The 17,815-nt window shown below is 35.6% G+C and overlaps 1 protein-coding gene across 1 annotated transcript; it reads left to right on the forward strand.

Annotated features, from left to right (window-relative positions):
- The first annotated feature begins 369 nt into the window (after positions 1–369).
- Positions 370–15,477, forward strand: LOC142354054 (calpain-like). Its single transcript, XM_075406324.1, has 3 exons — positions 370–1,294; positions 13,745–14,550; positions 14,755–15,477. The coding sequence occupies exons 1-3, from the start codon at positions 530–532 to the stop codon at positions 15,392–15,394; spliced, it is 2,211 nt and encodes a 736-aa protein (XP_075262439.1). The 5' UTR covers positions 370–529; the 3' UTR covers positions 15,395–15,477.
- The last annotated feature ends 2,338 nt before the right edge of the window (positions 15,478–17,815 follow it).

Below are 17,815 nucleotides of genomic sequence, written 5' to 3' on the forward strand. Positions count from 1 at the left end.
GAAAGGTATTCTGAAAATTTTCCATTTTTGGTGCGAAGACCTTATCAACCTCATCGTGTACTTGAAACTCTAACAAATATTTGTAAACGTCTTCATTTATTTCAAGTTACACTTTAATTGTTACAACAAATTTGATCAAAAAACGCATTCAACTACAAAATTGGCTCATTTTGACCACAAGAGCAAACCATTGAGATCAATTTTGTACTTCACAAGCAATCTGTTCACTTCAATTTCAAAAACAAGAAAATAAATCAGAAAATTTATAATTTATATCTTCAAAAATTGGCGGAAATACAAAATGCATCGGCTACAATATTTGATGTGCAAAACAAGATAAAAACAACAAAAATATTGGAACAATAGAGCGTACAGGTATAGAAAAGTGGTATACAGCTTAAGAAACAGCTACGGAATATAATAATTTAAAACGAGTGTACAAAAATTGTACGCTTTGAGAACGTTGAGCGGAGAGCCATAACCACCATAGAACAAAAATGTATGTGAATATTTGAAAAGACATCAAAAAATGGCTGCCATAAAACCACGATCGCATTCCAACACAAACAACAACTGGAAATCAACTTATAGCAAAGACTACTATAATTCCGGATCTAAAAGCGACAGATCAGAGCCGTATATTCCAAAGTTTAGAGATATAGAGCCGGTTTTAATGGCCCGGCCATTTATTTTGAAATCGCAAACCGCAGCCGGAAAACCCTCCGGTCGTTTTGACGACCCAAACTGGACCTCAATGTACCGACAAAGCTACAAATCTCATCACGTGAACCGATACGAAGTTGACCGAACGCCAAATACGGCACGTGAACAAATTCCACGACCAGTTTTTCTGCCGCCGATTCAATCATATATGGCTTCAACTTTTGGCTCGACTCCAGTACAGCCGTGGTATTACGCAACCAATTACTCAACAAACTTCGGATCGCAATCTGATAGACCGTTTTATTACGCAACAACTTATAACCCGAACGGTTACGCAACAACACGAATTGAGTCGCCGAGTAAACGACATTGGAAATCAACATATCGCGATAGTTACAATAATTACGATGACGATGTCTCTTCCGGGTTTCAACCTTTGCTTTACTATCAACCTTTGAGATATAATGTGCCCTACTTTCAAACTACCCAGCCCTCTCAGATCTCCCAAACCGGAGGAATTGATTTCCAAGGAAGTCGGGATTATTTGAGCGATGTCGAGAAGCTGCAAGATCCACCTCCTCCACCTCCGCCGAGATATATGCCACCTGTTGCGCCTCCACCTCCGCCAATTGTAAGTTAATTACCCAGGTGGATTTTTCATTCAAGTTGTCACTGCGTTGTTAATATTCAAATATCTTAATAAGAAATAATCTGTGTCTCTGTATCGTAAAATAAGGTAAAAGTGGCCGTGAAATATAATGCATTGGGAAGATTTTTAAGGAGATAACCCGGAAGAAAAATGTTAATCAGTTGATCATACCTGATTTCGGGCTACGTTTCAACATATTTTGGTACCCGTTTATCTACTTTGTTGTCAATAATCGGTTATATGTGATATTTCACTATTTATAAGGTCGATAATAGAACGATACTTGGATAGAACTAAAAAAAAATTTAGCCAAAATTTAGGCCTCGATTTATGAAAAGACCATGCTTGACCAAAACCTGGGTTTGAAAATATCATATTCGACTAAAATAAACCATGAAAAGACACCCTAGCCCGACCAAATTTTTGGTGATGGATTTTAGATCGGGCCAAATCTAATGTCGAAATCTTATTCAACCAAAGTCTTCAAGCTGGAGCAAAAAATTTCACGTGCACTTTGAACTTCTGCTAGTTCATATATTGTAGACATCGAGTGTGAGCTCTAAATTTTTCCGATTCTCAGTGAATTTGCTAAAAAAAAGGGAACTCTGGTAATATGGATGTTAAGCCATTTCTACATTTGTCAAAACAAAAAAATGACAAACTAAAGTAGTTGCTGATGCGACTTCCATCGATAGATCCAAATATAGCTAATAAGAAATATTTAATAGCCGAAATAGGAGATATACTCGTGTTGAGGACAACGACGGAAAAACGACAATATTTTGTAAGAAGTTGTCGTTTTTCGTCGTTTTGTCGTCGTTTTCTTCGTTTTCATTAGTTTTCGTCATTTTAGCCGTCTTTTAAGTGTAAGAAATGATCGTTTCTTCGTCGTTTTTTGTCGTTTTATATGTCGTTTTTTTTCAATTAAGATCGTCGTTTTTTGATCGTTTTTTCGTCGTTTTTTTTTCGTCTTTTTATAAAAAATCGTCGTTTTTTGATCGTTTTTTCGTCGTTTAATTGCTCTTGAACTATTTTTTCTCTATTAGATCAGTTTGGCATAACCGTATTATGGCCTGATAGCGCAGAGGTCAGTGCATCAGGTAAATGTATCAGGAGGTCAAGGGTTCGAATCCCAGCGGTGATCGTTTTTTCGACGTTTTTTTGAAAAACAATCATTTCCTACATAAAAATAACGACGAAATAACGAACAAAACGACGATTACCACGTAAGTGCTTTGATCGTTTTTGTCTAATGAAATCAATTAAAAAACGACGATTTCTACAAGTGAAAAACAAAATTCATCAACACGGGTAGCTTATCAGAAACATAACAAATTTTTTAACCGCATTTCCCGAAATTTTTCGGTCGAACTATTTCCCAAAGATGATTTTTAAGCCCTGTCCAAAGATAGTTTGGCGTTGCTCATCAACGCTTGCGCATTAACAGAGAAAATTTTGAATAAATTATTTCCACTAATGAAAGGATAATGCTTGAACATAAATTGATATTAAAACTTGCTACAATATAAACTGCGCTCATAGAAAACAAGGCTTAAAATTTTTCTTGACATTAAGTGTGATGGTTCAACATGTATTTATTCTCATTATTAACCATCACTAGTAGATTAAAATTGAAGTCTAGACTGAGGAAGTGATATATTTTTTGATTTTTAGGTAACCAGATTAATTATCAAGAATTTTAAAGCAGGAAATTACAAACCTTTCATTTTTTTGCTACTATTTGACCAGCGGGCTCGAAATGCAACTTGAAATCTTTTGACTTCAATTTGTACGATTTTTAAGGCGCAAGGAATCTTTTAAGGTAACTTTTTAAAAAATGAGAAGAGTTTATTTTAAATGAAGTCTTATTATAAAATTGACCACGTTCTGTCTTTATAGTATCACATAAAACACATGAAACATCTATGAAAGACAATTTTTTATTTTTTTTCAAAAAAAGCTCAGAGAAGAACTTGGTAGGCATTCTATCCAATGGAAACGATTTTGAGCCCAATAGTTTGAAATTTCAAAAAAGATTTGTTTATACCTTGCAAAAATTTTAGTAAAATCATACTGACAACTTTGATGTTTTGGGTTTTTTCGAGCAATTCTAAAAATAAACATTTCTCCAAGTGATTTACAATCAAGAAACTGCCAGAAAACAAAAAAATTGCTGCTTAAAAAATTGTTATTTCGAATATTATTGAAACTTGCGAGAAATTAAGAATTCATATATGTTATTGGCTTTTGACGATGAGATAGCAGTGCAATTGAAAGCAGAGATCCAATTATTTTTAGGTTATGACATTTTTCTGATGCCGAAAATATATTTTTTTGCTGTTTGCCTAAATTTTTCTCTGCGTATACTGCATATACATTACCAAGCCTCCGAGAAGTACAGCATTTAGAAATTGATGGTAATCTCTATAAAGAAATTTTATTTAGGGATATTTTCTTTCATTAAACGGCTTCCTTATCGAGTTATTCTTATCAACAGAGATGAAATAAACAGTATGTGATTTGTTTGGCTTCTACTGTCGTTTGTGCTTCTGCGCAAAAATGGGGGTAAAGAGTCATGGTTATATTGATGCAGCATAATTTGTGAATGCTTATAGAAAAATAATCACATCGCCTTTCAGCAGTTCAGTTTACAAAATCTATTGAGCAAAAATCGAATATACATGCTGGGTGCAAAAAAGATAACAAAGAAGTTTACTTTCAGAAATCTTTGCCGCCGAACGTTAACAATCGATTCTTTCAAGTGATCAATTATTTTCTCGGTTCTATCCAATTTCAGAATAACATGAGTCATGAATTGTTTTCCACTATTCCATCTTGATTTTTTTGCTTCTCAAAACTGACAGCCTTTTCTATAACGATAAACACAAGAAGAAACATTCTCATAAAAGAGGGGTTATTATATGCTGGGTAAAAATTAACCTGCTGGAAAAAATTTTCTGGCACTTTTGTGTTGGAAATTTTTTTTCTAGGAGTTTTTCTCTGTTTTAAATGTGGGCGTGATACTTAGTTTTTGATCCGTTTAAGGAAAGAGCAACCAAATACAATTAATTAAACTCCGGCATGGCAGAGAAAAAATTTTACATTTTGAATTTGTGACAAACATTAGCAGAAATAAACAATATTTGTAAAGCTGACAATATTTCTGGTGTAAGAAAATTAAGTAGATAAATGAACTAAATCTATGCTTTTGACGATGACAGCATTTTTTTCACATCTTATTTTTATTGATTCGTGCTTCCCGTATTTTTTGATTTCCATTTCTTTTTCATTTTCAATAATGTTCGAATTTTTTATTGAATTTTACGGCAAAAAATTCTTATTAAGATTAGAGAGAAAAGAGCCTAGAATACAAGTTTAAATCTGCAGACCCCTATGTTGAGTGGCCATCTGTGTTTTCATAAATCCCACATGGAAGCACTCTCAGGAATGCAACATTTTGCAAAAACTGAAAACTAGTTGAAACAGTTGAATAGTTGAATAGGGGTAATTTATGCTCATTATGTTTGGAGAGAATAATGGCCAAAAATAAAAGTTTCATTAGGAGAAAGTTAACGCCTTTTGAACAAAAATTATGTTTCTGATCAATTTCCTGCAATCTATTTTTTGCAATGACTGAAACCAATTTAGTAGAATTTTTTGCAGAATCATTTCTGTTGCTGAAAAAATGGATGAATACAATTACAAATATGTAACTTAGGAAGCTGCTCCCTATTGTAAAACCATAGAAAAGCACTTCAGAAAAATATGTTGAGAATCTCTTTGGACAAAATTGAAGCCATTTGAAGAACCTAAGCTAAATTTACTCTTTCATTTTGTTTGTCTACAAAAAACAAGAAATTGGCTATATTAGTATCAAGACATATATGTTATGAATAAAATATATATATATATATATATATATATATATATATATATATATATATATGTATATATATATATATATATATATATATATATATGTATATACATATATATACATATACATATATATATATATATATATATATATATATATATATATATATATATATATAGAAAACTGAACCATTAGAACCAATTGAAACTCAAATACAATCAATTTATCCATTTGGTGATATGTTTATCAAATAGGGCAACAATATTTACAATAAAAATTCACACCTCGGCCGATACGTGAATTGCAAAACTGTTCGCACTAAATCAATGATTAGCTAAAAAGTTGATATAAAGTTGTTGAATTACTCGTACAATTTTGCAATAACTTGATTTATCACGAGTCAAAAAATTTAAGTTGAGTAATCATAATTGAAAAATACACTAACGAATCCTGATTATCTGTTTACATTTTCGAATTTTTCTATATTTCAAATAAGATTTACATTACAGTTTTGTTAAAAATGTTAGCATTAATTTAAAAACACTTTCAAATTAGTCTTTCTGTTTATGAGAATTCAAAGCAAAATTTTCGTTTTCGTAATGGATCTAACTTTGCACATACATATTCGAAAAATTTAGGCAGAACGTTCTGCACTTAATATTTATATGTTAATTCGCTGCGTGTTGAATTGTGGCTTGCGCCTACTAATTTGCAGAAGTTCTATGGTTAGAAATTTTTCCGCATCTTGGCAACGATCTATTTATAAACTTGATTTCAGGGAGTGTAAGCAAGTTCGAAACTTAGGCATAGTAAAAATCATTTGTTTGCTCAATTTTGCGTATCAAATGCAGGCTGATATTACCTAGCTAATGCAGCAAAAATAATGTTTTAACGTCATTTGCTTGTGATTGGTATCTTCTGTGTTGTACTCTTTCACAACACTTCTCCTGTTCTGGTTTACCTATAAATTTTTGAAAGGCGAAATTGCTGATTCTAGAAATCTAGCCTTCAGAGTTTGATTTTTTGACCAAATATGTTCGTTTATTCTTCATAGTTTTGTCAATTTTTCGCCATGTGCTGGTGGTTTAGAAAATGCTGTAAACATTCGCTTCTTTGATATATTTATTATGCTGTGTTGCGGGACAGCTAAGGAAATTAAATTCAATCCATTTGGTTGGTTTCTGGTACCACTCATAATCGATTTTTTACCGCTATTTACAATTAAGTTTATGTCTGAATTAACATTTTGCTGAATTATCTTTTCCGTCTCTCCTCTTCATTTCAATTTCTAATTTCGTATGAAGGCTGTTAACTTCTCAGAGCAAACTAACTGCTTCATAAATTATACAGTCTACATACCTTTTAAGTAAATGTTTTTTTGTTCCCGAGTCACCATTTATTTTGTTAGTTGTCTGACTATGAGCAATTCCAGACCAGTTCTTTCATTTTTGCGCAGAGCTGATCATCACTGTTCTGGCATTTTATTAAGAACCAATGCTAATATTTTGCACATTTGATCTTTTTCCTCTAGGAGTGACCCCAAGGTTGCAATCAAGGCACGCCTCGTCTTCACTTGTAGGGAGTTTTTTGACAACCTCTTCAGTTGACTTGATTTGATATTGAAATGATTTTATCTAAAAGATTGCCATTATTACTGCTAGTGATGACCCAAATGCTTAGCCAGCCAACTGTGAAAAAGTATTTTTCATTTGATTCAAACCAGACGTTTGTCACGGCTAGCTTCAACAGTTGTTTCAATGTCGATATTGATATCTCTGGGACGTAGTCACTAGGACACATGCTCTTGAAGGCTATTTCGATTGGTTCATTGACTGGGACATTTGTATATAGGCTTTCTCACGTCCAAAGAAACACATCTTCGGAAACTTTTTTTATGGACTGAAATTTTCTCCGCGCATTGAGCGTTGACGTCTCGATATTAGGACCAGGGATTTTATCAAAAAGTTGTGCAAGGAATTTATTCAAAATGTAGTGACTACTTCCCGATAAACAACACAGGTTGTAATGGAATTCCGTGAATACAGTACAGTATCTATGAATGCTGTATCTTATCCAGGTGACAAGTCAATATAACTCAGTGATTTTGAGAAAAAGTTCAAACAAGCTTTTCCGGCGGCCAAAATGATCGGCTTCACTGCAGTGTTGAGCCAGGTTGTATAAATATCAAAAATTTTTAATTCGTTTTCAAAAAATATGCGCAATTTAGACAATTTTTTTCTGAATGACGTTGTTTATTTGTTACTAACACTAGCGTAGTGAAATTAGAGCATAGAGTCCCATGTTAGTGTTTCGACAGAAGTAGTACTGTGTTTTCCCTTGCTCAGTTTTGCTTTTAATTTTTTCTTGCCGCAATTTTCATTTCTTTTTCTACTTTGCCTCCTGTCAGTTACCTATTTAGATGACTAGAAAAAATCTGTCCAAAGAAAATGATAAAATAAACATGAATATTTGGGTACTCTGAGTTTAATGTCATTTAAAACATTAGAGTTTGGAATTTTAAGTTAAATTAAGACAGTGTCGAGAAAATGATTTTGACACCAAATTGGATTTAGGACAACAACTCTGGACACAAAATATTTTTAAAAAAACTACGAAAAACGGGGTTTGCTCTTAGGCGGTGTTGGACAATCCAGTGGATGAGTAGTGATCTACCACTATGAGACACCACTGCATCGTATATAACTTTAAAGACAAGTCAGGTTATCGCTTTTAGAGCTGCGTCATGAGAAATATGAACATAGATATCACAGCAATGTATATAATTTTAAAGACACGGCACTCTAACTCTTTTAGAGCTGCGTCAAGAGAATTGAATTTCTATATAAGATAATTTGTTATGAATATAGTCTCCCGTCCCGCACTATGGCACTGCACGAACAATGAATGTCGGTCGGCCGTTTGGAATCACGGCATCCTCTGAGGCATATGATAGCGCTGCGCAGAAGAGCAAAACTTATTCTCGTGAGTATGTACGTTGTTGCGTCCGAGTAAGATTCGTCTTCGTCTTCAGCAATTTTGTTAGCTATTTGTTTCATAGTACGCGTTGCGGACAGTGCTGCACCCGCAGGCTAGAAAATACGAGCGGAACAAAGTTACTCTTCTCGACGTCAAGTATTCGTTGCTCATACTTCAGGCACTTTAAATACTTATTATTTTTTTACGCTTCTACGGAGTTTTTTGTGCATGATCTGGCAAGTGCGTTAAAAATAACGGCTGACCCATCGTTTTATGTCTAGCTGCGCGTTTTCATCAGTGCTTGTAGTTTTGTGTACAAAAGACATTGAAGCCTTTAAAGCAACTGAGGAGTCGGCTCAATTTTGACATCATAGCAAAGATCATACATTAGAATCAACAGTCATTTTTTTGAAAGCATTGACGTTACAAGTGGAGTTCCGCAAGGATCTCTTCTGGCATCTCTCTTCTTTGTAATCTACTTCAACGATTTACAAGAAACTTGCAGAGCTGTTGTTCCTCTCCTCTCTGCGACGACGCTAAAATCATAACAGTTAACAAGTCCAGTCTTATTTGTCAAATTGATCTTACTGGAGTGATGAAATGGAGTGAACAGCACAAACTTCCCTTAAACGTCGAAAAATGCTCTCATATCTAAATGTCTAATTCCATGCTTCACTTCGGTTCCTCCGGAAACTTGATAGAAAAAGTACACATACAGAAGGATTTAGGGGTTTATGTAACAAGGGATCTTAAGTGGAACATCCATATAAAAAAGTCCACTAAAAAAGCGCTCGGAGTTCTTTTCATGTTAAAAAGAAGCTCACCACGCCTAACTCCGTCAGTTAAATTAAACTTGTACAAATCTATTGTATTGCCCCTTTTGTTATACGGAATTGTTTGTTGGTTTGCTAATGTAAAAAAGACAAAAGTACTCGAAAGTGTTCAGAAAAAGAGATTGAAGTGGATCAACAACACGAGCAATGACAATTATAAAGAACTTTATTACAGTCGTATCTTACCGCTTTCTTTATATCTACAATTACAGCATTAACTTTCTCTTTCAAAATCTCTTACGGGTCATTTCAACTTTAACATTGACTAATTTGTCTGCATGAGGAACACCACACGCTCATTACGGAGTGACAACGATCTGAAAGTCGACCATTCCAAACCACGTCTTGACATTTGCAAGCAAAGCTTCTTCTATTGATTTTGTGCTCAAGTGAACAGACTCACAGAGAGTTTACATTTTGGAAAAGCAGCGAGTTTGAAAAATCGACTGCTCAGTTTTCTGTGGCATCATTTTGAAACAATTTACAATGAACTAATCAGCGATACGTGGAAAATTTAACAGCCACCATGGACAAACAAAAGGGACACAGTCCCCGAGCCCGACGACATCGAAGGGCCAAATCCTAGCCGAATAGTTCCTAGAATTGTTTTCAGTTTGGTCTCAGACAAATGTAAATATCTTTTAAAAATTTGTAAAACAGATTTACCCTGACGATGAACGTAAAGTTCGATAACGTTTGTAAATATCGGAAGTAATTTTAATTTGACAAGTCGGTTTATTTCACATTATTAACTTTGTCAAATATTTTGAAAACAAGGCCTAAAGAAGGGCTAATTGAAAGATACTTTGTGAAATTTTCAGTGTTGTTAGTGTTTTAACGAGTATGAATTTTATAGATTCACCGAGATGGTGCATATTTTGGCTTCAAGTGCGCTTCACCACGCTGTAAATAGTCTCTTATATTTAAAAAAAACAGTTTTTAGGGAAATTTACATCGTTTCCCGGATTCTCCTTCAACAGAAATTCAATAAAACTGTTACAAACTTTATCTTGATTTTTTGAAAACCCTAAATAAGCTCACTAGCTGCAATTATTGAATTGAGTTTCTAAAGCAATGCCTTAACAATGATATAATTCCTGATTTTTTGAGGTTGTGCGCTCCTAAAATGAAAATTTTTCCAAACAAGCGGTGCACAGTTTTCAATTAAAGCTAATGAAACAAGAAACAAACCGTGCGCAGAAAGGCCGTAAAGTGCTCAAGGAAAAAATTGAGACAGATAGGAGTAATTTTAGGGAGAATGTAAGACCAGAATTGATGTCATCCGTTGTTGGCAGCATTAGCCGTGAAATGAGGAATCACTCCGCAATGGTTCAAAGCAGACTTAATGCAAAACTTGATAAACTGTCAGAGAGACAGGATAGACCACTGCGGAAGGGCTCCCAAAGTAATGTTGTGATAATGGATTGTCATGAACTTCCAAAGTTTGTACTTGCTTCCTATCGTTGGGACCTAAACACCCTTTGAGAGACAAGTTTATTGAGGTGCACTTCCTTACAGAGGTGGACAAACTTGTCTGTGAGTTACGCGAGTTAGCACTGAGTTTGTGAAGTTCAGGCGTCCACAAAATGGTATGCAAAAAATGTACGCGAAGCCCCAATGGATAGAGGTGTCAAAAAATGCATGATTTAAAGCCAATGATTTGCTGGCGGTAACATTTGACAAAGGCTGCGGTTTCTGTGTGATGTAGAAGTCAACATACAGGGAAAACTTGATGAGATGCTGAACTCAGATCAGTTTCAAAAAATTATTGGAGCAAAAGATGATTTTGTGATCAAAAATGAAAAGCAGATTATTAACAGCCTGCAACAATTAGTGAAGCAAGAGAAAATTAGTGACAAAATTTATCAAAGACGAAAACTTAAACAGTTCTGACACCATTTCTCCAACACCATTTCGCAAACATTGAAAGCAACACGCAAGATTCTAGAAAAGCCTTAGAGTCTCTCACTCTTGAAGATGACGAGCAGATAGTAACGCTTGACGTAAAAAGTTTGTACACCAACGTTCCGGTTGTAGAGGCTATTGAAATTGATCTAAGAGAACTCTTTTTGAATAACCTAGCTCCAGATATCCCAAGATCCGCCTTGAAAAGTTTGCTAAAGCTTACGGTGACGAATGTTCATTTCAAATGTAATAGGATTTGGTATGTACAATCAGATGTTCTGGCTATGGGTGCATCACTGGCTGTAATACTAGCTAACGTGTGGATGAAATTTTTTGAGGCATCACTGCAAAAACCAGAGCTCAGTTAAAATATTTCCAGATACGAAGCTCAGTTAAAATATTTCCAAAACGGGAAGTGCAAAGACTGTAACCCTAGAGTTACTTTCCGAGGAAGAGGAGTAGAATCTGAGTCATGCAAACACTGGTTTCATGCGAGATACCAAAAGATATCGAATGAGGATTACGCCAACATGCAGGATGTTGTTTGCATTTGTACTTATTGCAGCAACCAACAGACAGTGGGCTGTAATGAGGAGTTGAAATTGTTTAAAATGTATGTTGATCATATTATCTGCACGGTTCGTGGTGACCCGGACGAGTTTTTAAAATTTGCGAATTCATTACACAACAACCTGCAACTTACCTTAGAAAAATTAACATGAAAGAGGATTTGGCTTTTCTTGATATTAACGTAAATGTGAGCAGCAAAAGTATATCACCTGACATTGTTATCAAAAACCAACTGACACTGGAATAATACTGAATTTTCGCAGCTGTGCACCACTTCAGCATAAGAAAATTGCGATTCAAGGGAAGGTTCATAGGGTTTTTAATGCAACCTCTAATTGGTTGACCTTCGAACAGGATCTTGAAAACAACAAAACTTGCTGGACCAAAAATCAAAATCCTCGGGAATGGTCTTCAAAAATAGTGAACCAGACACTAGAAAAGATAATAAGTGGCGGTAAAGACCAATTGAGAACAACACCAAAGGCATCAAAAAAGCAAGACTAGATCTTATGATAAGCCAACTATTTTTCCACAATACAGAGGCAACCTTACTCAAAACTTTGCAAGCAAATTGAAGAAACTATGCGAATTGCATGTGGTTTTTACAACGCGGAAACTAAGATCATGCCTCCCCACCGTGAAATCATCTTTCGATATAGACGTGAAATCCCACGTGGAATATGAGATTCATTGTAATGGATGCGGATCCAGCTATATTGGGCAAACAAGCCGGCATGTTACCACAAGGATAACAGAACACCGAAAGAAGGATTCACAGGTGGGTCAACATCTGGTTGAATGTCGTGGTGCCACGAATTACATTGAATGGAAAATTCTGGACGCCTGTCGGACAGTAGAAAAACTAATTATTATCGAAGCCATATACATCAGCAATCCGAACCCGGCACTAAACTCACGCGATGAATATAGGGGGCGGGAACTCACGTTAAAATGCTAGTTCAATTTATAATTTCGACCAGATGAGGATACATAGGGCAAAAAACTTGTGCATGACAAAACGAAAATTGCAAAACCTCCTCAAGAGGGTTACTTAAGTTTAGGGCAAATTCGGAATAACCCTAAAAATACAAGAACATGTCCAAAATCGAAAAATCCGGAATAGGAATGTTTTTGATATCAATTGAAATAAATTGATAACAGATGTATATATGAGTTGTAAATAGACTAAATATTGTATATAAGGAAAAGGTTTCGATTGAATTTTTTAGAATAGCTCCTAGAATTGTTTTAAGTGTAGTCTCAGACAAATGTAAATACATATTCATTTTATCTTTTAACAATTTGTAAATTAATTTTAACCTGACGATGATCGTAAAGTTCGAAAACGTTTGTAAATATCGGAAGTAATTTTATTTTGACAAATCGGTTTCTTTCACACTATCTTAGCAAAGGTGTCTCGGATCTTGTTGTGTCTGATGTGTGTATACCCACCGTTCGCACTGTGGAGAGCATGTGATAGGGTAAATTTTTCATCACAAGGGTGAACTTTTCGCCAAGATGCCTTGGCCTTACTTTTCACCACATGGACTCTGGATCCAAATAAGATATGCAGAAATTAGTTGAACTTTAGTTGGTGGTCACGTTGACGGTAGTTTTTGTTGCCGGACTTTGTCTCAGCCATGAATGATGTACTTTTCCTGAACCCAATAGTTTCAGAAAATTTACGTGCGCTTTAAAAGCAGCCTAGTACTGTTTGTACTCAGCGGTTATGGCCTTTCTAAACTTTCAATGTTCAAAATGTTTTAATGAAACTTTACTGCGTATTTATAAATGTCAAATGTTTCATTTGTCTGTAATCAAAGAAACCAAAACTGAGCTCATACGAGATTAGATGACAACTGTTAGAGCAAAACTAACAATTTATCTTTCGTTGAAAAATTCGGCAATATAACCACCTTGCAGAAGCATTTTTACCTTAAAAACCTGCTTGGTTTGGCTCGTAGATTTTTGTGCAAACTCAGAAACAAAGTACTATAAATGATCCCCGAAAGATCACTCATGAGAGGACTATGCCCCACCACGGAGTAGTATAAAAAACCATGCTTAGTGAAAGTGCTGGGGAAGGGCCAAGCTTGCAGGCCCAAGATGCCTTAGCTTTACTTTCTTTATAATTCTGAAACGTGTATTTATAGCTAATAGTGATCCTTGTCAAACTTTTAAGCATTTTTAAATGTTGAAATCGAGACCAGGGTGAACAGTTTACTCATGAGAATAAGGGGCAAAACCATTTTTCAATTGTCATATTTTCAGGTTGAAAGTGCTGCAAAATCCAAAGTCAAAAACACTCTTTTTCACGACGAGTCGTTCGAGCCAAGGAACAAGTCTTATTTATTGATCGAGAAGTTCAATGGAGGCGAAATTAAATGGCTTCGTCCAAAAGAACTGTCGAATACTCCTGTGCTGTTTTCTAGAAACTATATTACCAGTGACTTTAAGCAAGGTTTCTTGAAGAACTCGTGGTTTTTGATGGCGTGTGCTGCAATTTCGAGATATCCTAACCTTCTCAAAATTATCTTGCCTCCTGATCAGACCCTGAAAGGTGCAGCTCATACGGGAAAAGTAGTTGTAAACTTTTTTCTGTTTGGTTCGTGGAAAACTGTTGCAGTCGATGATCGACTACCGTGTTATGGAGACGACTTGGCGTATGCTCGTTGCGATAACCCAGACGAGTTTTGGGTTTCAATGATTGAAAAAGCGTATGCCAAAGTTTTTGGTTCCTATGAAGCTTTAGAACTCGGGTCTATGCGTGATGCCTTGACAGATTTAACTGGGGGAATTTGTGAGTTTTACAATCTGGGCGAAATATTGCGTGACAGAGTTGATCTTGAACATGCATTGTATTTGGGTTCAAAATGTCAAGCAATGATGACTTGTAGTCGCAATACTTTAGATAGTTATAATGAGCAAGAATACAGAACTGGCTTGATATCTGGACATGGATATGAGATAACTGGGGTGTTTTTGGTGCCCTGGGAAAGAGGAGGAGAGGAAATGGTGCTGAGAATCCAGTCTCCTTGGGACTACACGAAAGCTTGGACTGGCTCTTGGTCTGATCTGTAAGAAGAATTATCAATGTCTATTAGGGTTGAGAAAACTTCTGATTTGAACTAAAATCTTGATTTGAAAGAAAATCGATCATAGAACCCTTGTAACGTTGTATGAAAAGAATCTGAACTTTATTTATGCCTGAAATGAGCGTTTTTATATTGAAAAAAATGGGATTATAACTGATTTTATAATCAGATTCGTTTACGTTATAGAGATCCGAGGTGGCGCACTTTCACGCAAGAGTTCAAAGAATTTGTTGGCTTTACGAGTAAACCCGTGGGAGAATTTTTTATATCCTATCAAGACTTTCTCAAACAATTCCATCACGTTTCCATCTGCCACTTAGAAACAACATTGTACCCGGGCCAGTCTCGAACCAACGTCGGCTACTTCAGCAGTCATCACGGTGAATGGACAACCGGCATTAATGCTGGTGGATCTCAAAACTATACGTCATCATATTTTAAGAACCCCCAATTTCACGTCATCTTGGAACCCTCAAAGGTCCCTGATGATCTTTACCATGACGACAAGGTTTTGCTTCTAGTGTCTTTGATGGTACCAGATGTCCGAGGTAGAAACAAGTCTCTACCTTACTTCGGGTTCTCAGTATACGAAGTAAATAGCGAGAAATCATTTCTGCCTTTAACAAGTGAATATTTGGCCGTGAACTTGCCAATAGCTTCTAGTGGAAAATTCCAAGCTGTCAAGGAAATTGTTTCCAGATTTCGATTGGATCCCGGCGAGTTTGTGATTATCCCTTCAACGTACTACCCGGAAAAAGACAGCGCGTACCTGCTAAGAACTTATTCAAACACAAAAATGACTGTGCAGAGTTTTTCTGCTTCTTAGCTTTCTAAGTTAACATTTTATCAAGTGAGTAATTAAAAGCAATTAGCATAGCTGATTAATTAAATTGTTTGAGAAAATTTAAAGTTCTACCAGAAGTTTAGAGAATATGTGTTTTTTGAGATCAATTCGTAAAGATCAGAAATTTTTCTAAGAGCTGTCATCGTAGTCCAAAAATGAACGGCTTCAAATGGCTGTTCACACTGCTGTGATACGCATTTATGGAGTTCTTTGGTCTATCACTTATGGAGCTATTGATTTATCTCTTGATCCGTAAACTTCATCGCCAGGAGTAAATGTTTGCTAGAATAATCTGGTTGTAACAAGTCACATGAAGCAACTATATTTGAGCTATAATGAAAACATGAATTGATTAGTCAATTTTTAGAACATTAATAGCCCAAATTTTTGAAATGACATTGCTTTTTTAGTCTTATCACAAACAGGTGCGTCGACATCACCTTTATGCTTTCATATTTGGCTGAATTATCTAAAATAGATTGATTTTGTTTGAAGTAAATTTGATTGAGCAACTTACGCCAAGCAGATATTTCACAACACTGCTCATTTTCTGCATTTGAAGACTACGGCAGAACACTAGTGTAGGGGATCAATGGTGTTAAGTTATTCATCGCAAGTTTGAGAAATAATGCGTCAAAGATTGAATCGTAAAACCACGAGGTGTTAACTTACTTTTGCCGTTCAGAATAGTTATACGTTTAGTAGCGTTTTTGAGCATTCTAGCATTTGTTGGACAGATATTGAAATTGTGAGCTATTTTGAATTAAACTGTGGTCGATTGCATGAGTTATTGGACGCATTTTCGGTGTTTTGCTGTTACAGTTTTTAAGACATTTCTGTGAAAGAAAAGGATTAGATTACATCAATTTTAGGCCTATCCGGACCATTTTGAATTTCCCTGGGAATGATTTGTATTTTTTGTAGGATTATTAATAGCCGCCACAGCTTCTCAGCCGGCTATTATCGCGCTCTTATTTTTTACTGCCTCAAATAATTTTTTTTTCGCCTTACCTTAGTTCGCAGCTTGGTCAACATTTTGCCTGAAATCTTTTAGAATTTTCTAGGCTAGTTTCAATCTTCTCTCATTCTGCAAAATGTTTTTAGACAGCGTTGCTCAACTAAGCAATTAAAAATGAACAGTCAGTATCAAAAAAAAACGAAATCAGAAATAGAAACGGGATAAACTCCAAAAGCCCAATTTTAGATGCGCGTTACTCAAACTTTGTTCTTAGTTACCATCTCTAATGCTTATTGGTATTGATACTAGCCCCTGTGTGTCTCACTTGGAAGCAGATGTATGTTCAACTCCAAAATGACATCAAAATAGTTCGCACTTTAAATCTGCGTGTGTAGATTAATTTTTTCATTAGTTTTTTTCTCTTTCAATCCCAATCTCGGTTATGGTAATCAACGAGGGCTATTTTTCGGCAAGCTGCCGGGTTTGTTTAGAATATATTTTTTTTTATTTCGTTCAATTGGTGCTTTTGAACTATCTATTTTGAGTTTATGTAAAACGAAGACGCCTGAAATTTGATTAGCCACTACTCAAAATAATTGAAATGGTTTTCAACCTTTTGTCTTTGGTTTAATTGTTAATTGTTCTCAAACGAAGTTTGAAGCAATTATGTTAGTCCTTTAGGTATTTTTTAATTCGATTTTTTGCTTGACCAATTTTTCGTCTGACCTATTTGACTTTTGGTTCCCAAAAACTGGATAAACAGGTGGGTGACGCCCAGCGGGCATTTATTTCTTTAGGGCCTTTCAGCTCACTCGTCTCCAAGTACGCGATTCATAGGAACTGTTTTGGAGTTTTATGCTTGTGGTCTGAAGGGCGGTTATTAGAGGTTGACCCCCTCACTTCACCCCGCCCCCACAATTGCCACCCCTACCATCATTCAAGCCGTAAGCTAAAGCTAGCCTCACTAGACCGTAGCTAGCTATTGACGAAGCTAACTGCTCGCCGGTTGTTTGAGAGCATTTCTCCCGACGTTAGAGGGCTGTGTTTTCATGGGTTGCGTATCGCGTAAGTAGTTACTTAATTAACAGATATAATATCAGAGTTCGTGTAAAAAGAAATTGACCGGACTTTGCAACTTGTGGAAAAAATGTGCAAAGGTTTTAAATTCTTGTCTCTTCGGTCATTTTCACCTGTTTGCTCGCTAAGTACTGTTTTTAAATGCCCTTAGACAAAGTTTGTATCTAATATTTTAGTCCTGGTCTTTTTAAATGAAATTTTGTGTACTATCTTTTTCCTTTTTTTTCCGACAATTTGACTCTTTGTACTCAAGAATTGTATGAACAGGTAAAGCCCAGAGGGTATTAAGTTCTCTTACGCTGTAAGTAAGCGAATCACAGAAATCGATCAAGCGCCATAATTTCAATGTGTGAAGCGCAGATTTTAGA

This window comes from Convolutriloba macropyga, chromosome 15 (genome assembly GCF_964194025.1).
Source record: "Convolutriloba macropyga chromosome 15, txConMacr16.3, whole genome shotgun sequence".
NCBI lineage: Eukaryota > Metazoa > Xenacoelomorpha > Acoela > Convolutidae > Convolutriloba > Convolutriloba macropyga.